General features: G+C 54.3%; 1 protein-coding gene across 1 annotated transcript in view; it reads left to right on the top strand.

The window, feature by feature from the left end:
- GNG7 (G protein subunit gamma 7) overlaps nucleotides 1–21830 on the top strand; it is a 153495-nt gene extending 131665 nt beyond the window's left edge. Inside the window, exons 4-5 of the mRNA XM_030760679.2 lie at nucleotides 14757–14875; nucleotides 18211–21830. Coding sequence (XP_030616539.1) covers nucleotides 14795–14875; nucleotides 18211–18336 — 207 coding nt within the window. The 5' untranslated portion in view covers nucleotides 14757–14794 and the 3' untranslated portion in view covers nucleotides 18337–21830. The remainder of the gene's footprint in view (nucleotides 1–14756; nucleotides 14876–18210) is intronic.
- The last annotated feature ends 216 nt before the right edge of the window (nucleotides 21831–22046 follow it).

The following is a 22046-nucleotide window of genomic DNA, read 5'->3' as shown; positions in this document are numbered from 1 at the left end:
TGCCCTGACCACGCTCAGCGGAAGGAGTGGGTGCCAGCTGGAATTGTCCCCGGCCCCATGGCCAGCGTCTAGCATGTAGAGTGCTGGAAAGAAGCCAGCCCAACAGTCAGGAGACCCCACTCAGGCCTCCCCTGGCCATTGTATCAGCTATCCGTGCTGCGTAACAAGCTATCACAGACCCAGCAGCTTCCAGCTCTCAGTTCTGGAGGTCGGCAGTCGGGCCATGGTGTGGCTGCCCTCTCTGCTCGGGGTCTCACCAGGCTGCAGTCGAAATGCCTCATCTGGAGCTCATTCATATTGTTCCAGAATTTGGTTCCTTGCAGGTATAGCAGCGGGGTCCCCCCCACTCTTGCAGCCACCCCCATTTCTTGCCACCCGGCCATCTCCAGCTTCAAAGCCAGCAACACAGGGTCTCCCTTGCATGGAATCCCTTTCACACTCACTCCCCTGATTAGAGCAGGCCCACCAAGGGTATCCCCTCTCTGTCACCTGTGCCACACGACACGGCCCAGCCCAGAGCTAAATCCCTTCCTATCCTCGGGTCCTGCCCACACTCTAGGGGAGGGTATTGTACAAGGTCACTGGGGGTCATCGTAGATGTGGGAACAGCCCCAAGGATCCCTTGCTAGATTGCTGGTGAAGGTCGGGTGTGACAAATGCCTTGTCATTGCAAGTGGGCCCCCCAGAGGACGTAGGCCCTCCTGTGCATGGCCTAGGGGGTCACTCCAGGCCACAGGTGAGATCAAGCGTGTTAGCCCTGACTCAGGATGGGCCCTGAAACCAACACCACACAACGAAAAGAAAACCCTCATTCCTGTTTCCTGTGATTCTCCTTATTGTCTTTAACTGTAAAATTCAGGGCAGAAGCATTGCTGTGAGGGGTTCTGACCCAGTACTTCTCAACTGAGGGGGCGGTCCTGCCCCCCCCCCCGGGGACACGGGGCCATGTCTGGGGACACCTGTGGTGGTCATGACTGGGGGGCTTCTGGCATCGAGTGAGTGGGGGCAGAAGTGCTGCTCAAACCCCTCAGTGCTCAGGATGGTGCCAGTGTCAGCAGTGCCTGGGGGACAGACCCTGAACTAGCCTGCCCTCCTCAGGACATCACGTGGCCTTTGAGGGACACTCTGCCTCTGAGAGCCAGGGCCTCCCAACCCGCCTCATCCCAGGCTTATGGGCTCGTGCTGCTTCTGGAAGTTGCGGCCGCAGCTCCCAGGGGAGCAGTTGTCTCACACTGAGTCCCCAGGGCTGCGGGTCCACGTTCACTGCACAGAACTGAGAGCCGGGCCGGGACTGTGCCTGGGTATCCGCCTGCCACAGGCAGACCCCTCAGCCAGGGAGGGGTCCCCAGTGGCCCCCTGGCTGCACCGCCTCTTGGGCCACCAGAACCAGGAGCCGCTCCTCAAAAGCCCTGCTCACCTCGCCAGCCGCATTTTTCACATTCTTTTCCCTTTACGCAGCCCAACCAGCCAACTTTCTCAGAAGCCTCTGTGGCATCCCATTCTTTCTCTTCTGGTAAGAAAGCAGCCTCGGCGGCTCGGGTGTCAGTTTATCGAGTGGGCTGGGAGTGGCACTCTTCCCAGCTATGAGAGCTATGTGTGGAATTCACAGGGATCGCTGGCATTTTTGTGTCTTGCTGTCACTGCTTCCTGTGCAGCTGGAAAACACCTCTGAGGGTGGAGATGGCATCACAGGCTGAGCAGGGGGGCACGTCTGCTCTCTCTGGCCTCTGAGTCTGCCTGCCAGAGCCACGCCTGGCAGGTTGGGGCTTCCCTAGACGCCCAGGGTGTGTGCCTGATCCTCTTTCCCCTGAGCCCTGCTGCTCAGGGCTCGGAGCTCCAGGGTTCCGGCAGGGGCTGGGCACCCCCAGGCCTGCTGTCTCCTTCTTGGCTTTGCCCATGAGGGCACGAGGCTCAGCCCACCCACGCCCAACGAGGTCTCGGGTACCTATCTGCCACACATTCCCCCCCGCCCCGCAGCCGTGAGCGATCTGGACACACAGTCACGCCAGGTATCTTGGCAAGACACAGAGGCCAAAAGACATCTTAGAGGTCCTGCATCCGGGCCCGTCCTGCCGCCTTAGAGAGCGCCCGTTACTCCGTCTGACTCGCCCAGGCGGAAGGAAGCAGGCTTGGCCGCCAGGAAACACCAAGCCCACGTCACCAGGAGCAAGGGGACAGAAACGTGTCTTGAGAAGGCCTGGCGGGGGGTCCTCTGCGGGGTGCAGAGGTGATGATGCAAAGGTCTCCCAGGCACACATGTGCAGCCCTGTCGTAAGCTGGCAGGACAGTCTGCTCAAGTCCTTGGGGAAAAGCGTCCAGGACTCCGAGAGCCCCAGAGTCACTCACAAACCACCAGACGGGAGGCGCAACGCTGGGAGTCTGCTGTTTCATCTCACTCGGGGTTTTCTCTGACCCTGGTGGCCGCACAGGCCTGCCCCAGTGTAGTCGATGTCCCCAGCGTTCTGCCCCAGTCCTTCTCCAAAGCAAGAAGCCGTGTGAGGGTCCTGGCACCATCCCTCGTATGTGGAGGCCCTCAGCCCTGGGACCACTGTATATCTAAACCCTTTGCCAAGTGCACTGGGCCATGGAGGATGCAGAGACCGTGCCCCTCACCCTCTGAAGCTTGCCTCTGGGTGCAGGGGGGACAGAGCTATGTGCTGGGACCCACCCAACTGCCCCTAGATCTGGTCTCCCAGTAAGCCCTGGTTTGGGAATTAGATTCAAACCCTGGCCCGACCTCCACCTGCTGCGTGGTCTCGGGAAGGTTATTAACATACGAACGTCTTCAAGCCTCAGTCTCCTCATCTGTAAAAAATGGGCACAGAAGTCTCTTCATGATGCCCGACATCATGGTCCTCCCCAGTAACAGAGACTATGAATGCACTCCGTCACCTGCAGAGTACACATGAAGCTTGGCACTCCAGTGCTCTTGTCCACAAGCCAGAGACACACAGCCTATATATTTCTTGGTCCAAGTCAAACAAACCACTGATTTTTCCACTTTCCTCCTGATTAGAAAAATATATGGCTACCCTTCAACAACAGCAAGATGAGGGCTTTTCTTTTAAAAAATGTTTGCTTAAAAAAAAATAGTTTGCTTAAAAATGTTATTCCATACACATGATGAAATATTACTCGTGAAAAGGAGCGAAGCACTGACACTCAGTACAACGTGGATGGACCTTGAGAACACGATGCTCAGTGAGAGAAGCCAGACACAGAAGGACACACAGGGTGTGATTCCATTGATGGGAAATGTCTTGTTTCTCTTTAAAATTTCACCTTGGGATGGTTTTAAGCAGAGAAGTCACACTGTGATAAAGAAGTCACACTTTTACCCAGGGGGCCAGGGTAAAAGATATTTCTGAGAAAGACATCCTGAGAGAAAGACATCAACCCAGTCCCCAAGGAACCGCCAGGCCTTGGGAGAGACAGGCAGACAGGTGTACCAATCACGTGGATGTAACGCAGGTCCCCACACAAGATGTGAACCCACACAGGGAGGCCCAGGATGGCACGTTGCATTACCTTGGGAGCACCCACACCCAGAGAATGGAGTCAGATGGTGGAAAAGGAGAACTCTGGTCCCTTCAGCCCCTTATGAGGGCACCAATCCCATTCACGGGGGCCCCACCCTCAAGACCTAGGCACCTCCCAAAGGCCCCACCTCTTGATACCGAATAGGGCTTCAACATGCATTTTTGGGGGGTGGGGGACAAAATATTCAATCCATAGCAGGCAGGATAGGGGGTGGGGGAAGAATTCCTGGCAGAGGGAAGTGAGTGACAAGCTTTGACTTTGTACTTGGTTTGTGAGGCTGCAGGGGCCCCAGGTGGTTTCTGAGTAGGGCAGGGACAGACTCAGGTGCATTTTCAGAAGTCACTCTGGCTCTTAGGAGGAGGGATGGAGGAGGTGGGTGGACGCCCCTGGCTGGGGATGGGGAGTCTGCCTGGGGCTGCTGAGGGCTGGACCAAGGAGAAGTCTCCAGGGACAGCTGGCCTGGTCCCCCATCACTCTGGCCTTGGACCAGTTGCAGCAGATGGAGAAGTACACATGTTTTTTCAGTGTGTAAAAATCACACAATTCAAATGAGTGACCTCCTGAATTAGTACTGAGGACTCCAATCCCTGAAACCCAGTAACCAAAATAGCATAATTTAAAATAGCATCATACAATTTTCAAGGCAGAACCTTAGAGCATCTTCTGTTGATGGACTAGGTGGAGGTAAATATCGAATTAATGGCTCTTGTGATTCTTGTGTGTTTTCAGGGCTGTTCACTTCCTGTTTATTTTTCCATGGGGACTTTAGAATTATTTTATCAAGGTCTTCCCCTTCTTCAACATTTTGGTTTTGTTTTGTTTTTTGCATCTTATTACATTTCCCACCTTCTATCTGGGGTCATTTTTCTCTAATATCTTTTTATTTTACCTTTAATAAGGCAGGTCATCTGGAGACAGTCTTCCTGTTTGTCTGAAAATGTCTTTATTTTACCCTAATTCTTTTTTTTTTTTAATTAATTATTTTTGGCTCTATCAGGTCTTAGTTGTGGCACACGGGCTCTTTAGTTGTGGCACTTGGGCTTAGTTGCCTCGCGGCACGTGGGATCTTAGCTCCACGACCAGGGATCAAACCTGCATCCCCTGCATTGGATTCTCAACCACTGGGCCACTAGGGAAGTCTCATTTTTACTCTAATTCTTGAAGTTGATTTTCACCAGGTCTAGAATTTTCACTGGATCCATGAAATTGTTGGTCCTTATTCCTCTGGCAGATTATGTTTGTTTGTTTTGTAATTAAGTGATTTTATTAAGGTATAATTCCTTTTCAATAAAATGAACAGAGCTTACATATGTAGTTTGATGAATTTTGACAAGTCTATACACCTGTGTACACTAGCACCTCAGTTGAGATAGAGAACACCTCTAATGTCTGTCTTCTTTCACCCTTTGAGAGTCCCACATGTGGCTTCATCTGTCAGTAGGTTCTTCTTTCCCTTGTGCAGTAATATTCCACGGTATGAATTACCGCAGTTTGTTTATCCATCCTCCTGTTGACAGGCATTTGGGTTACTTCCAATTTTTGCTGTTACAAATACAGATGTATGAACATCTTGTACAAGTCCTTTTGTGGAAATATCTTTTTATGTATCTTGGGTAAATTCCTAAGAGTGGAATTGCTGGGTCATAGGTTAAGTATGTGTTTAGCCTTATAAGAGTCTGCTAACCCACTTTCCAGGGTGGTTGTACTATCCTATGCTCCCATCAGTAACGTGTGAAAATTCTGATGTTTGTACATCCTCCCCAATACATGGTATTGTCGATCTTTTAGATTTTTGCCAACTCTAAGGGCTGTGAAGCAGTCTCCCACGATGGTTTTCATTTATACTTGCCCTGATGACTAATCATTGAGCACCTTTTCAGGTGCTCATTGGTCATTTCTCTGTCAATTTCTAAAATGTTTTTCCTGCCTGAGGTTCTAGGGCTTCTTGAATCTGTGGCTTAGAGTCCTTTTTTTTTTTTTTTAATCAGTTTTAGGAAATTATCCATCACTATCTCTTCCAAGACTGCTTCTGCCCCTTTCTCTCTCTCCTCCTTCCAGAGCTCCAATTACATGTGTGTCAGAACTTACTGCATCCTCTGTGTCTTATACCTTGTCTCATGTGGTCCATGCTTCATTCTGGATATTTTCTATCTTCTAGTTCACTAATTTTCTCTTTAATTATCTTTAATGATACTGCTTCTTCCATTGTGTTCGTTTCAGATATTGTCAGTTTCCACACATCCGTTCAGTCTTTTTCTTTAGTTTCTAATTTGCTGCCAAAATTCCAACCTCACATATTTAACATAATTAATATAGTTATTTTAAAGTCTGTCAATTCCAGTGTATCGAACCCCTGGGAGCCTGTTTGTATAGTCTGTTCTGCTAATTTTTGTTCGTGTGGTCCTGTCTTCTTCTATGCCTGGTCATTTCTGATTGTGTGCTAGACATTGTGACTGCTGACTTGTTTGTAGAAATAATTCGAAGCCTAAGATGATGTTGTTTTCCACCAGTAAGGATTCATTTTTACTTCTGTCCAGCATCTAGGGCTGCTAGCAATCTAAGTTCACCTCAATCCAGTATCGGGGACTGAGGTTATTCAGAACTCAGCTACAGTCACTGTGAGGGCCTGTCTGCTTCCTGTGGACCCTTTTCTTAGAAGGCAGGACTCTTTTGTCCTAGCTCATACCAAGGAGGAGTTCCCCAATCTCTCTCCCCTTAGGAGGACTTGGATCTCAACCTCTGAGCCCCTAGCCTTGTGACGGCAATAGCCACTTGGCCTCTTAGCAAACCCTCCACCCCAGTAAAAAGCAGCCCCAAAGCCAGACTCCTGGGTTTCCATCCTCCCCAGATCCTGGATGGAAATCTTCACTATCTTAATAGCTCGCCAGTCCCTTCAAGCTTCTCTATTCCATGAAACTGTGCTAGTTGCCCTCGTCAGGAGAGCGTCCACACGAGCTGGCCCACCGTCATTGGAGTGAAATCTGCAGATAGAGGGTTTTTTTGTTGTTGTTTTGTTTTTTATTTATTTATTTATTTTTGGCTGCGCTGGGTCTTCGTTGATGCGTGCAGGCCCTCCCCAGCTGCGGCGAGCGGGGGCCACTCCTCGTTGGGGTCCGTGGACTTCTCATTGCGGGGGCCCCTCCCGCTGCAGAGCACAGGCTCCAGGCACGTGGGCTCAGCAGCCGTGGCGCACGGGCTCAGCTGCTCCGTGGCACGTGGGATCCTTCCGGACCAGGGCTCGAACCCGTGTACCCTGCACTGGCAGGCGGATTCTCAACCGCTGCGCCACCTGGGAAGCCCCAGATAGAGGTTTTAATCCAAAGTCCAGGTGGCTGAGGAGGAGGCCATGAATGTATCAATAGATCAGCGTGATCTTAAAGCCACAGAACGACAGAAGGGAATCCATGCTTAGCTTTTTTTTTTTTTTTAATTTATGTATTTTTGCCTGCGTTGGGTCTTTGTTGCTGTGCATGGGCTTTCTCTAGTTGTGGTGAGCGGGGGCTACTCTTCGTTGTGGTGCGCGGGCTTCTCATTGCGGTGGCTTCTCTTGTTGAAGAGCATGGGCTCTAGGCGTGCAGGCTTCAGTAGTTGTGACTTGCGGGCTCGGTAGTTGTGGCACGTGGGCTCAGTAGTTGTGGCTCGAGGGCTCTAGAGCACAGGCTCAGTAGTTGTGGCACACGGGCTTAGTTGCTCCTTGGCACGTGGGATCTTCCCGGACCAGGGCTCAAACCCATGTCCCCTGCATTGGCAGGCGGATTCTTAACCACCCCTCGACTAGCGAAGTCCCTCCACTCCTAGTTTTAATACAGTCCACTTCAGACTCTGCCCCGCTTTCCCCCAGGCCAGGTGGGCTTTGTGACGCCCTGCCCCACCCGGCCCCTGGGCAGATGAGTGGTGTGGCCACCGCGGGGCCAGCAAAGCCCGAGGGCAGGGAGATTTCCTAGTAGCTTCCAGCAAACCGGCCAGTGCCCACTCACTGTGCCGAGGAGGTCCAGGCACCTTGTCTCTCCTCCCTCCTCCCCCGCAGCTGTGTTTATATGTGGCAGTTGCCACAGGTTCCTGAAGGAGGGCCCTCCCCGTGGCTGCCAGCCTCTGGGGCCCCCGTCCCCCAACATAGGAACTTGGGGACCTGGAGGTTGGCCAGGCCCTGCGCCGAGAGGGAGTGTCACTCTGAGCATTGAGCAGAGCTCACTGGAGCTCAGAGGGGGGAGGTAACTTTCCCCAAACCACACAGCTTTGGGACCTGGGACAGAATGCAGGTCTGCCACTTTCCACAGGGGCTCTGCCTCCCCCTCTCTCCCCCCAGGGCTGTGCTCTTTCCTCCTTCAAATGTGTTCTTGGTTGAGTTTGAGGGAAACTCTGGCCCCGTGTGACTTCTTCCAGCCACAGAGGTTGTTGGATGCTAAGAAATTTTTTTTTTTTTTCTTCTGGCCAGGCCAAGCAGCTTGTGGGATCTTAGTTTCCCTGACCAGGGATTTAACCCGCCCCCTCAGTAGTGACAGCACAGAGTTCTAACCACTGGACCGCCAGGGAATTCTCAGATGCTAAGAAATTTAAACCCTCTTTGAAACAAACTTCTGTTCCATTCAGTACCATTTCACTTCAAACTGGACCATTTCAATTCCAAAAAACTTTGCATTTTGCCTAAATGAACCTCTTTTAGCTGCTGGGTTTCTTCTGATAAGAGAGTTCCACAAAAGCCTTAGATTCTGCCCCCTGGGGACACTGGGCGATGTCTGGGGACATCTGTGGCTGTCACAACCGGGGGAGCTCCTGACATTGAGTGGGTGGGGGCCAGGGATGCTGCTCAAACCCCTACAGTGCTCAGGACGGCGCCCCAGAGAATGATCCAGCCACAAGTGTCAATGGGGGTGCTCATGGTGGCGTGGGGGCAGGTCTGCAGGCAGGTGTCCTGGCTGGGTGAGGGATGCAGGAGAAAGGGACTTGGATCTCAGTCAGAGGTAGCGGCCAGGACAGGCGACATTTAGACCAGACCTTCCTGGAGGGGTGAGTGGTGACAAACGTCCCGTCTGCACACATATGAGTCGTGGGAGGGCTGGTAGAACCTGAGGCCGGTGAGCATCGGGCCAGCAGCAGTGTCCCAGTTTGATATTGTCCCACAGTCACATAAGATGTCACCATCGGGGGAATCGGGGAAAAGGGTGCATCGCACCTTGTACAATTTTTGCAACTGCCTGTCAGTCTGTGATTATTTCAAAATACAAAACAGCGCATTTTTTTACTTGTGTGTGTATATTAGGATCTTTGCAAGTTTATCCCCTGCAGTGACTTTGGAAACTGTTTGAAAATGTTTAACCTGTAAAGTTAAACATACACCTGTCCTAGGAGCCAGAAATCCCATGCCCAGGTATTTCCCCAGGAGAAACAGAAACTTAGGTTCCCACAAAAACCTGGACATGAATGTTCACCACGGCTTTACTCACAATTGGTATTGGCTACGGGGCTGTATGCATTTCTAAGTTCTCATCGACTGCATGCCCCAAAGCACGGATTTTACTGGATGCAAGTTGTACGTTAATGGAAACCACTTCGTTAAAGGAAATCATAAGAACAATTATTAACCAGACTGTCAATTTGAGGTTCCCCTTCTGCCTTTATCCACATATGTTTTAATACAGTGTTAAGTAGCCACACATCCTCACTTTATCCATCTCCCTGTTTTTTCATGAAACACCTCCTCTGGGCTCCCCATCTTTGGGTACCATTTATAACAGTTGCTCCACTAGGAAAACACCCCACTGAATTAGCCATTCCCCCGTTGCAGGACACATGGTTTCATTCAATTTCTCACTATTATAAATAACACCGTTGTAAACACATTTCTATACATAGCTTTTTATTTCTCTTGATTTTTGTTCCCTCGGGATAAATGCCCCAGCAAGGGATTTGAGAGGACAGCCTTGTAAGCTCCTGATGTCCAGTTTACGAGGCTGAGATTGGCCAACAATACCAGAGAGTCGGGGACGAGCATATCCCTACCTGCGTCAGGTGTCGCTCTTCCTGCAGCCTTCCTGGTGTCCTGGGTAAATGAAGTGCTGGCAGCCCATGATCCCTCCAACCTACTTTCGTCAATTGCTAATGAGGCCACGCTTTGTTCACTTTGTGTTTTACCGGTTAAATTACTTTTCACATGAATTCCTTGAGTGAGTCCTGTCCCGATATAAAATACCCAGCTAAGGTATTATTAACATGACAAAGAGGTCGCTTTCCAGTGTATCGTTGCCATGGTTCTTCCTAGGTCGCTGGTCTTGGGTTTTAGTTTTATAGGTTTGCCGTGAAGAAGTTCTGAATAGTTGTATACAATTATAGCTGTTGATCTCCACTCGTTCTGTTGCTTCAGTTGCTAGGGGGTAACTTCTCTGAAACAGAAAATCAACATTTTGTACATTTTCACTAATCTGTGTATATCTTCTTTTTCATCCTATGACTTGTTTTGTTTTGTTTTTTACTTTGTGGCCACGCCGCACGGCATGTGGGATCTTAGTTCCCCAACCAGGGATTGAACCTGCGCCCCCTGCAGTGGAAGCGCAGAGTCTCAACCGCTGGACCACCAGGGAAGTACCCATTCTATGACTTTTTTTTTTTTTTTTTTTTTTTTTGCGGTACTGGGGCCTCTCACTGTTGTGGCCTCTCCCGTTGTGGAGCACAGGCTCCGGACACGCAGGCTCAGCGGCCATGGCTCACGGGCCCAGCCGCTCCGCGGCGTGTGGGATCTTCCTGGACCGGGGCACAAACCCGTGTCCCAAACCCGTGTCCCCTTCATCGGCAGGCAGACTCCCAACCACAGTGCCACCAGGGAAGCCCTCTATGACTTTTTATATGGAATCTCTTTGGTTGGGAAAATGAAGCCTAATATAATCCAGAGGTTTCCCCCCTCCAACGCCGGGGAGGGGGGGTGGCTCTGCCCCTGGGCCACACGGAGCCATGTCTGGGGACGTCTGTGGCTGTCACGACTGGGGGCCTCCTGGCATCGAGTGGGTGGGTCCAGGGAGGATGCTCCGCACCCCGCAGCGCCCAGGACGGCCCCCCACAGAGAGTGACCTGGTCCCAGTGTCAGCAGGGCCTTGGGAGAGGGACCCTGTTCTAACTCGGTGTCCCCCATCCTGCCATCCCCCAGCTCACCATCGAGAAACACCACCCTCCCCCAGTTGTGTTTAATCCTCTTGTGCCTTTGAGCCTGGCATCTGGGCTCAGGTCTGTAACACTCCGGTGACGACCCTCCCTCTGTAATCAGCGCAGCCTCACAATGCATCCTGGCGCGCTCGGGGCCTTCATGGTCCTTGCCTTGCAGCCACGCACCTGCGGTGCTTCTGTGGGATCCAGCCTGACCCTGGTGACTTCCTAGCCCTTTACTGGGAGGCCAGCCAGGGCCTGCTGTCGTCTGTTAAGTTTCTATTTTTAGGCAAACCTCACCCCAAGTCATGCCCCCAGCCTTGCCACGCTAGAACCGGCCACTCCCCAGGCGGAATCTGACCGCTACCTGCAGCCCCAACCGCCTAACCCCTCCCTCCTGCTTCCCAAGGCCCTGCCCGGCTTCCAGGGCCTTCCAAGTCTCCATGGGCCAGGCAGGCCTGGCCAGGTCAGGTGCCTGGAGCCGTCACGTGTCTCTGGCAGGGAGGCAGCTGGTGAGGAATGTTCCCGGGCTGACTCACGGCCACTGCCTGTCCTGCGAGAGTTGACCTAACCCCGGGGGGCACGCGGTGAGGCAGTGACTGGCTGTGACACTGCCAGGACCAGGACGTCGGTCTGCTGTCTGGGCTGCCGTGATGCACCTATGTCTGGTCTCAGCTGCTCATGCACACACGTGCACACACATAGATATAAACTGACACACGTGCATGCACACGCATGCAGGCTCACACATGCACGTACATGTAAACAAATGCACACACACGTGCATGCACACACACAAGCACACACACCCCAATGCAGCCCCCTCCGGCAGTCCCGGGGGGTCCAGGTTATAACCCAGCCTGGAGGGAGCCTCTCAGGGCATCGTGCCCAGAACAGAAAGCCAGCAGCACCAAGGGGCTTAGAGCTGACGAGGGAGGCCATGGTTTGGGGTGTCCCACGGGGTAGCCGGGCCTCCTAGGGTCCTGGTGGACACTCTGAGTGTGGGTGCTGAGCAGGACTCCCCGGCCTTCCAAGGAAAACATGCTGTGAAGCCACCCCATTTGTTCTCTGTCAGCATCTATATTTAGCGCTGAGTAATTTAGGTATTTTTAAGTCGAACCAAGGGCGGTTTTCCCTGAATTGGATGTTTTGTGGCCACTTTGAAGCTGTCTGCTGAATCAGAGCCCTCTGGAAGCCCACACGTGGGCCCTGTATGCCCAGAGCAGACACATTCGGGCCTTTTCTGACCCAGAAAGGGGCCTGGGTGTCTGGCGGGAAGGCAGGCAGCCAGTAGTGTGGAAGGGATTTTTTTTTTTTTAATGGAACTTGGATGGAGATCACTGTAGATTCACACGCAGTCGTACCAGATCACAGAGAGAAAGTCCCTGCATCACCTACCGAACACAGATTCCTGCAGTTTTACTTGTGTGTGTATATTAGGATCTTTGCAAGTTTATCCCCTGTGCAGACACGTGAACCCCACACACACAGTCTAGATCTCCAGCACTTCACACAGCACGAGGACCCGGTGTCCACCTGTCCACCCAGACCCCTCCCCAGGCCACCGCCCGCCTGCAACCACAAGCCTCTCGTCCATCTCCACGACCCTGTGGTCTCAGGGATGTTCTCTACATGGAACCGCACAGCATGTGGCTCTGAGGACTGGCCTTCTCACTCCACGCGATCCCCTGGAGGGCCATCCGAGACGTGCACGTCCACGGTCCGTTCCTGTTTATTTCCGAAAGGGAAATTTTTTGAGAACCTGAACTCTGCCTTTACTTTTCTGCAGCTGCCCCTCTGGGAAACAGACAGAGGTACAATGTATGATGACAGAAGCACATGGTGCTACTGAAAGACCTGCGTAAAAGCCAGCCCAGTCGGGCGGCTCCCCGGGACTCCTGAACTTGGGCTCTGCGCCCCACCATCCCGAACGAACACTGCATGGACCCACTGGGAGCGTCTTCAACCCGGGCCACGCGCACACTGGGGCCAGGTCGTTCTCTGATCCCATCTAATGCCAGGAGCCCCTCTCCCTGTCGTGACAACCACAGACGTCCACAGGTGTCGCCCAGTGTCCCCTGAGGACAGGATGGCCCCAGTTGAGAACCACTGTCCCAGGGCTCACTAAATGTAGATTGGATGGAAAAAGAATTTTCACAACCTTAAGGGACAGAAAAATTTTGCATAACTGAATTATAAAAAATAAATTTACATCACTCGTACATGGCTGGTGGGAATGTAAAATTGTGTAGCCACTCTGGAAAACAGGCCGGTGTTCTCTTAAAAAATTAAGCAGTCGCACTCCTCAGCATTTATCCCTGAGAAATAAAGTCTTATATTCATGCAGAAGCCTGCACACGGACGCCTGTGGCAGCTTTCTTGCCGACACAGCCAGAACCGGGAGCCGGCCCAGGTGTTCTCGGACAGGCAGAGGGTTACGGGGCACTTCCACACCGTGGACCTTTACTGCAAAGGAATGAACTGTGGATAAGCACAGCCACAGGGGTGGATCTCCAGATAATTAGGTCGAGTGGGAAAAAACAGCCAATCCCGAAAGGCTCCTTACCGAGTGGTTCCATTTAAACAGCATTCTCCGGACTTCCCTGGTGGTCCAGTGGCTAAGACTCTGCGCTCCCAACGCAGAGGGCCCGGGTTCGATCCCTGGTCGGGGAACTAGATCCCACATGCCTCAACTAAGACCCGGCGCAGCCAAATAAATAAATATTGAAAAAATAAATAAATAAATAGCATTCTCCTCATTAATTGAATATGGATGTAAGTCAGGTTAAGATGGTTTTTTATCATTTTTTTCCTACATTGCATGCTTTGACTTTTTATTTGAACGACAGTGAAACTTTGACTTTTTAACCGAAGTTGAATGGCATTTGTCTTAATCCTGCCCAGTTATAGACCAAATCATACCTAGAAGATGTTTGTGTTAATTTTACTTACACGAGCCATTTCCTGTTTAAGTGGCCTTACTCTGTCTATTGCATTGTTCTTGCCAAGTCTAAGCTCTGTCGTGTTGGAATTCTTCTAACACTGAATTTGTGGGGTAGAAACGTATCATGCGCTACACGTTTTATTCATAATAAACTAAGTTATAGCCTATTGCAACCTTAAATAAATAAATAAATAAACAGCATTCTCAAGGCCATGGTACTAAAGTATAAAAGGTGAACAATAGCCATGGCCTGGCCACCTGGCTGTGGCCCCTGGAGGGAGGCATGAGGACCCTAGGGGTGGAAGTGCCCCCCATCTCCCCTGTGTCAAGGTCAGCATCCTGGTTATGACGTCACTACAGCCTTGCAAGATGCTGCCGCTGGGGGAAACCAGGCAGCGGGTACACGGGCCGTCTCTACTGTTTTCTACAAATGCATGTGAATCTATGGGCATCGCAACATTTTAAATTTAATTAAATTTTAATTTGCTGGACAACTGACCAGATGAAGGAAGGAAACAGGCCCAGGCCCTGCAGAGAAGGGGTGGGGTACCCAGGACCCACGGGTACAGGCTTCCCACGTGATCTGCCTTGGTCCAGAGCCAGGGGTCTCGCCCCTGGGCGACTCTGCCCCCAGAGGGTACTGGGTCATGTCTGGGGACATCTGTGGTTGTCACACTGGGGGTGCTCCTGGTTTCAGGTGGGTGGGGGCCAGGGAGGCTGCTCGACACCCCACAGGGCCCAGGACAGCCCCCAAGAGAGAATGATCGGCCCCAGTGCCAGCAGTATGGGGGGAGGGGACCCAATGCAGGAGCAGGAATCAGAGAAAACTCCCCTCATTCTGAGCCAACCAGGAGCCGATGCAATGGTTTTGTGAGCTCTCCTGGACCCTCAGTGGTCATGTCCAGTGAGCACTTACCCCCGACCAGCCACAGGAGGGGACTGTAGGAGAAGATGACTGTAGGAGAAGATGTGCCGGGCCTCTCACTGTGACCCAGGGGCACAGGTGTCATGGCTGCAGGGTGGCGGGGCTTCAGGGCCCCCTGAGGTTTCCGGAAATGGGGCATCCCTCCTCGACGTCCTCCACCTGCAGTCCTGGGGCGTCATGAGCCAGCTCACATCTGTCTACTTCTCCCCACAGCTCTCTGGACGACAGGGGCCCAGAGCTGATGGCAGACAATGTCAGCCACTAACAACATAGCCCAGGCTCGGAAGCTGGTGGAACAGCTCCGCATCGAAGCTGGGATTGAGCGCATCAAGGTGAGCAGGGGAGAGAGACCCCCCGGGCGCGCCCTCGGCAAACGGTGGGCACGGAGGCTAGCAGGACGGTAGGGGTTTGCACTCGGCTCTGCCTCTCGCTGTGTGACCTTGGGCCACTCAACCTCTCTGAGCCTCAGTTTTCTTAGCAGAAAAACACAGCTGATGTAAACCTACCTCATGGGTTGTTGTGACGATTGACGTGCCAGCATGCTTTATAAACAGAGTGGGACCAGAGGCAGGCCTCGAGTACTGCTGTGAGCCTGCCCCAGCCCTTGGGGTCCGTCCCTGGATGGCCCCAGAGAAGGCCAAATCAGGCCCCTCCAAAAGGGTCAGCGTGAGACAGTCACTTTCTCTTCTGTCCCCTCATCCTCAGAGCTCTGTCCAGCTCCCCTGTTGTGACAGATGCAAAGAGAAGTCAGAGGCCCGGCCCCAGGGAAGAGAGGACACAGGGCCTTTCACTGTTTACTTTCGCCACTTCTGCGTTGATTGCATTTTTTGAAATAAGCATGTTTGATTTTTAGCTAAAAAAAGGAAAAGGACAAGCAGTGCCTCCTAGCAAGCGCTTAACCCAAAGGACAAGCAGTGCCTCCTAGCAAGCGCTTAACCCATCAGGGACCAGGAACATGCAAAGCAAAATAAGATAGTGCGTAATTGGGCAGCCAGCTCTGCGGGCTTTTTTTCTTTTTTTTAATTGTATAAAGTTAACTGTTTTTAAAGTGCGCAATTCAGTGGCATTTGGTGAACTCAAAATGTGCAACCATCATGACTAATTCCAGCACATTCCATCACCCCCAAAAAGAAGCCCGTCCCCATTAGCAATCACCCCACATCCCCTCCCCAGCCCCTGACAACCAGGAACCGACTGTCTGTCTGTGGATTTGCCTGTTCTGGACGTTTCCCATCAATGGAATCACACTGTGGGTCCTTCTGTGTCAGGCTTCTCTCACTGAGCATCATATCCTCAAGGTCCGTCCACGTTGTAGTGAGTGTCAGGGCTTCACTCCTTTGCATGGCTGACTGATGCTCCCGTGTGTGGAGGGACCGTATTTGTTTATATAGCTGAATCTTAAGTCCACGAGTGGACATCAGAATGACATCCAGGGCTTTCAAAGGATATAGACCAACGGGCCAGTCATGGCCTCCTACACGAGAAAGCTGTCTGACACTTTTCGAAATCACCTTCTCACCAAACCCATGTCCACTTTGCAAAGGACCGTGAGCCACCTCTGAGAAGCTGATTCCTGCCCCAGACCCCAGCTGGTGGGTGGCTGGGTGAGGACCAGGGAGTCTCCATCCAGGGAAGACACGGGTCATTTATGCTTCCACATTAGCCGTGCTCTAGCTACCCACTGGATTAGTCAGGGATCTATGACTATATGTTAGAGACAGAGAGGGAGCATGAGAGGTAGTTTAAGGCATTGGCTCACGCAGTCGTGGGGCTGGCAGGTCTCAGGGTGGCAGGGCTGAACCACAGGCTGGAGACCCAGGGAAGAGCTGATGCAACTTGAGTCTGGAGGCCGTCGGGAGGCAGAATTCCTTCCTCTTCGAGGGACCTCAGTCTTTTCTCTGAAGGCCTTCAACTGATTAGATGCGGCCCACCCACATTATGGAGCGTCACCAGTTTTCCTCAAAGCTCATCGATTTAAATGTTAATCTCACCTTAAAAAGACCTTCGTAGAGACATCTAGGCTGGCATTTGGCCACACAGCCAGGTACCTGGCCTAGCTAAGCGGACACATAGAATCAGCCGTTACTCCACGCATCTGTTCAGGCCTTGCTTCCCTCAGCACAGTCATCCCCCAGTCACTGCTGGTCGCGGGTTAGGAACGGATGGTCCGGCAGTGCGGACACGCGACCCCATGTGGCCATGGGGCCAACCCCTGTCGTCGCCTTGCACCTCCAGCCCAGCCAGGTGGGAAGGAGGCTGCCGCACCCCCCGGGTGGTGTCGTGGGGGGCGCCTCCCACGAGGCGTCTGAATGTACCAGGACTCTGAGCATTCAAAGCATTCCTTGGGGCTGAAGGCAGAGCAGCCACGGTTGAAGTGGTTTCCTCTCAGCACCGAGCCAGCCTCGGCCCTGGCGGAGGCCGCTGACTCAGGAGGCCGCTGACTCACCCGCCCGTTTGATGTCGGGAGGGCCCCCCCGCGGGCGGCCTTTGAACGTGGGGAGGAGCAGAGTCGGGCGTGACCGGTCTCCCTCCCGTCCCGCCTGAGGTTTTGAGGCCCCAAGACGGCGACTGGGAGCGCAGGGCCGGCCTGAGTGAGAGGCCGGCAAGGCGAGGCGGAGGGCGCACAGCATCCAGGGGCCCCCGGGGGCTTGTCTTCCAGGCAGAGCAGTGGAATCTGAGCCCGGGGCCCTGGCGCCCGGGGCGGCAGCTCTGGGGCTCAGAAGACCCTCCGCAAACTTTCCCTGCCCGCCACTCTTCCGGGTGGGAAGGGGACTGCTGAGGGGTCAAGGCCGCGGAGATGCGCCCGGGACTCGAGGGGCCCCCCCGGGTCCCACAGCGGAGCCGCGGTGCTGCCAGCAGGGTGGGCCCCCCCCGCCACCCGACACTAGGCACCACTTTACCCACGTCAGCTCCCCCAGGGCTGCGATGGGCCCTCCCTGCATCTCCTCCCTCCTCTTTTGGGGACCCTGACGCAGGGGGTCCTAAGTGTCAGCCCCCTCACCATGGTCACCGACACCGCAACAGCTCACACAGCACAAGAATCAAATGCCGAAGGCCTCGTCCCGCCTCTCGGGCGATGTACCTGCAGGGCTCTCCCCGTCAGGTCCTTTCTTCGACTGATTCCTCCCCTGACCCTTCCCTTCAAACTCCACACAGCCCCCTCTGGAGAAGGTTCAGTTCTTCTGCTTACTTGATCTTAAATTTCCGGTAAAATACGTATACGTAACATAAAATTTACCATTAGTGATACTTAGTACATTGACATTGTTGTGCAACCTAATGCACCACTACCTAATTCCAGAATATTCCATCACCCCAAAAGGAGGCTCATCCCCGTGAGCAGTCACTCCCCAGCCCCTGACAACTGCCCTCGGTGTCTGTGCATCTGCCTGTTCTGGACGTTTCCCATCAGTGGAATCACATCCTGTGGGTCCTTCTGCATCTGGCTTCTCTCACTGAGCATCGTGTTCTCGGGGTCCATCCACGTGGTAGCGAGTGTCCGTGCTTCTCTCCTTTTTGTGGCTGAGTGATGCTCCCGTGTGTGGAGGGACACGGTGTGTGTCTTCAGGTGACGGGCACTGGGGTTATCTCCACCTTTGTGCTGCTGTGGACACGGCGCTTCGGCCCCTTCTTATCTTTCCTCTCTTGTCCTTGTGCCCACACACAGGTCTCCAAAGCCTCCTCCGAACTCATGAGCTATTGTGAGCAGCACGCCCGGAACGACCCCCTGCTGGTGGGAGTCCCCGCCTCGGAGAACCCCTTTAAGGACAAGAAGCCTTGTATTATCCTATAGCTCTATCTTCCCTCAGCTCCTCCCTGACCCCCGCCCCCCCCCCACCCCAGCCAAGGCATCATTCAGTACACAGTCAAGCAAAACTCTTCATTCCAAAAGAAATGCAAAAAGTTGCCGTCACCCAGGTCGGGTAAAATGTATCCTCTGGGTTCAGATGGATTTTCAGACCCAACATCGCAGCCCTGTCGGGGGCCGGGCTCCACCACCACTTCTCATGGGAAATAGCTGAAATGCCCAAGCAACGCGGTAAAGATTTTTGAAAACGGCGTTGCCATTTAAGTCATGGTCTAGAGCCGAGCTGGGCGGGGAGACAGGAAGGAGGTGAGTGAATTAGCCGCTGGCGTGGCTGACCCGGCCGGGTGGCGAGTCTCACACAGTTGGCCATTTGTGAGGACTTCAGCCAGGTTGATGATGTGATGCCTTTGGCCAGGGTGTGTGAAGTGGACAAAAATTGGGTGGAGTTGGGAGGAGGGACATAACGAACTTTTTTCAGAAATCTTTCTCCTTTTCATTTAAAACCTTGTAATTCCGTACCGCTAAAATCGGGTGTCATTGGCTGAACTTGTAGCTAAGCTGGGTTGTGTGACTTGGATTTCAGGGGCCGGGAGGGGGGCTTTGCCTGTGAAACGCACCCCTGTCACCCAGGGTCACCCAACTGTGTGGCTTTTGTGTGGCATGTGTCATCCGACAGCCATGCTGAGGCCCCCTCCCTTTCCTGGGGACCCCACCCATCCCAGAAACGGATTTTCAGCCCATGGCTCTGGTCACTGCAACGGCCAGCTGTGTTTTCTTTAGTTTTAAGCACGAGACATCAGCGTGGGCAGTTAGAGGCTATGGTCATATTTGGCTCTTCCGTGTTTTGTTCTGTTTTTTTTCCACTTTCTGCATCTCCATGGCCATTTTTCAGACAGAAATGCAGCCTGGGGAGGCCAGCCTGGGGCCCCCTGGTGCTTCGGGGTATAAAAAGGTGCGAGGGAATTCCCCGGTGGTCCAGTAGTTAGGACTCCGCGCTTCCACTGCAGGGGGCACGGTTTCGATCCCGGGGAACTAAGATCCCACAAGCCGGGTGGGCGGCTGGCCAAAAAAAAAAAAAAAAATAGGTGTGAAATTGTCTGGAAGTAGCTGCAGAGGCCCTGGAGATGGGATCCTTTGCCCAGAAATGGAGAGGCACCGGCAGTACTCCCCTCTGCGCTCACACCCAGCTGCCCGGAGCATTTGTAAGGTGTCGTGTAGTTGATGGTGAGGGCGGGCTGGGGGGCTCTTTTACAATTGCTGTTTCCTCTGTTACAACAAAAACATTTAAAGAGGTGGAGGCAGAAGGACGGGTCAGATGCACACCTGCTTTTGGCCGCCTGATCCCCGGTGGCCCACCTGCCCGTGCGGCCCTGCGGGGGCGGGGTGGCAAGTCAGGATCCCAGGGCCCCCCCGAGCAGAAGGGCCCTGGGCAGCCGGCACAAGGCATGCGGGCTGGTGGAACCCGGAGCCTTGAGCTCCTCTCCCGACGCCTCTGCTCCCCTCGCGCCCCTGGGGCTCAGACCGTGCACAGCTGCGAAGGCTGGCGGGATGCCCGGCACCCCCATGGCCGGCTCCCGCGGGGTGCAGACCCAGGGCCAAGCTTCTCCCCAGCACCCAGCTCTCTCCGGCCGGTCCGGGAGCACCTGGGGCTTCGGGGAGCCCGCTCCCCCACCCATGCAGGTGGAGGGGGGAAGCCACAAAGGCCCCCACCCCACGCTGCTGCCCCCGTACACTGCGCAGGCAGCCAGCGGCCCAGGGGCGCCTGGCCTGCCCACGCCTGGCAGCACAGCAGGACAGAACAAAGCCTGTTCCAGAAACCCCGGGCGCACCCCACGGCTGGGGGTTGGGGAAGCCAGGGCACAGCGGGGTTGGCCCGAGGGTCAGAGGGGCAGCTGGTAGAGCGAGTCTGCCGGCGAGGACAGCCCACCAGCCATCTGCCGACTGGTCACCCTTTGCTCCGTCCGGGACAGAAGCCTTAATCCCTTCAGCCTGAGCTCGGTCTGCGCACACCCAGCCGTCCTCCTGCGCCCCTACTGTCCCGGCCTCCCGCTGCCAGGCCCCGAAGAGGACAAGGGGTCCTGGTGCTGAGGTCACAGGTCCCCGGGCCCAGGCCTGCCCTCTCTCTCGGGCCCCTGCCCTGCCAGCTGTGCCAAGCCTATCCCCACCGCGTGTCCCCGCCGACTGACCCCGGAGAAGCCAGTGGGAAGCCAAGCCCAGGACCCCTGGCCGATGGGGTGGAGGGACCCGAGTTTGGCAGCCCCATCGCTGGCGGCCGATGGCCGCCCCACCCCACCCCCACAAGCCCTGAAGCAAAATCGCACCGGGCCAGAGGCCCCCGAGTCAAGACCCCAGGGACCCAGCGGTCTGGGTAAACTGAGGCCCAGAGAGGGGGAGGACCACCGTTCCCCAGCCCCGCCCCATGGCCACACCTGCCCCGCTGCCTCCCCAGGTGCCCGCAGCCTCGGAGCCCAGGGAGATGGCAGTGGGCAAAAGCCCCACCGTGGGTTTCTTTCCAGAGGAGGAAAAAGAGCTCTTTTCCTTTTTTTTTCTTCTTCGACATCAGGATCCCCAGCATAGGCCTGAAGCATCAGGGCACACACAAGCTTGTGCTTTCCTGGTGCAAGTGTCAGCGTGAAACCATGGTTTTCAGGGCGTTGGGGGACTGTAAGTGCCCCGCGAGGCCGGGAGCCGGCAGTGGCAGCGCGGGCCTCGGGGAAACCGGCGCCTCTCAACCACATCCCCGGGGGAATTAAGGACACAGGCACCCAAAAAAGGCAGTCCTGGGCGACTCGGGGTTTCTGTCTGCAGCCTGCAGTGTTTCCTGTGGGCCTGGCCCGGCCCGGCCCCTCCCCCATCCTCCCTAAAGGTCACCCCCCAGGCCAAGAATTAAGTGACTCGGTTGTGACCTCCAGCCCCCTTGGACGGATGGGGATGCAGAAGGTGCTCTTTCTTCCTTTGATGTCCCGGCCACCCTGTCCTGTCGTCGCTGGGCCTCTAGGCAGCTCATCCATCTCGAGCCCGGGGCGGGCAGGAAAAGGCCATTGGACCCCCGCCCCAAGCATGAGTGACCAGGGGCAGTTTCCGGGCCACGGTGAGGCCACCACAGGTCGCTCGTCCTTCAAGAACCTGCCGCGGGGCGCCTTGAAAAGAAGCCATATGTCGACACCACTCCCCCACTCCCCTCCCCCCCTTCCCCCCCCCCCCCTTTCCTCCTCTGTCCTCAGAGACCATTGCCAAACATTGTAAAGACCGGTTCCCGGTTCTCAGAAAGCAATCCGTGGTTCTAGTGGGTTCTACCCCATCTGTGTTTGGATGTCCAGTGCTTTTTATTTCTGATTTTTAAAAAATTCCAGGTGTGCCACACCCACTTTCCTGCAGTGTTTGAATATTGTGTGGAATTGTTAATACCAAGTGAATTAATGCACAATAAAAAGTCTCACTGTTCCTTTCCTCCCGGCTCCGACCCTTCCTTGGCTCCCTGGCCGCTGCTTTCGGGGGGGACAGGGCAGGATCTTGGCTCCGGCGGGACGGCTTCCCCTCCACCCACCACTGACCCAGCTGCCCCGGGAAGAGGCAGCGTGGATAGAACCGGGCTTCAGGCAGCAGCACAGACGAGGGAGCTTCAGCTTCTGATCTACAGTGGGAGAATTTCGGGGGAAGCTATCTGAGGAGCTCCACGCGTGTAAGCCGCGGGT

Source organism: Delphinapterus leucas, unplaced genomic scaffold (genome assembly GCF_059928025.1).
Source record: "Delphinapterus leucas isolate spDelLeu-1000000601 "Yukka" unplaced genomic scaffold, BTC_Dleu_Yukka2 spDelLeu_asBTCV2_sq25, whole genome shotgun sequence".
In the NCBI taxonomy this organism is placed as follows: Eukaryota; Metazoa; Chordata; class Mammalia; order Artiodactyla; family Monodontidae; genus Delphinapterus; species Delphinapterus leucas.
Note: the sequence above shows the minus strand (reverse complement) of the source record. Positions and strands in the feature narration are given on the sequence as shown.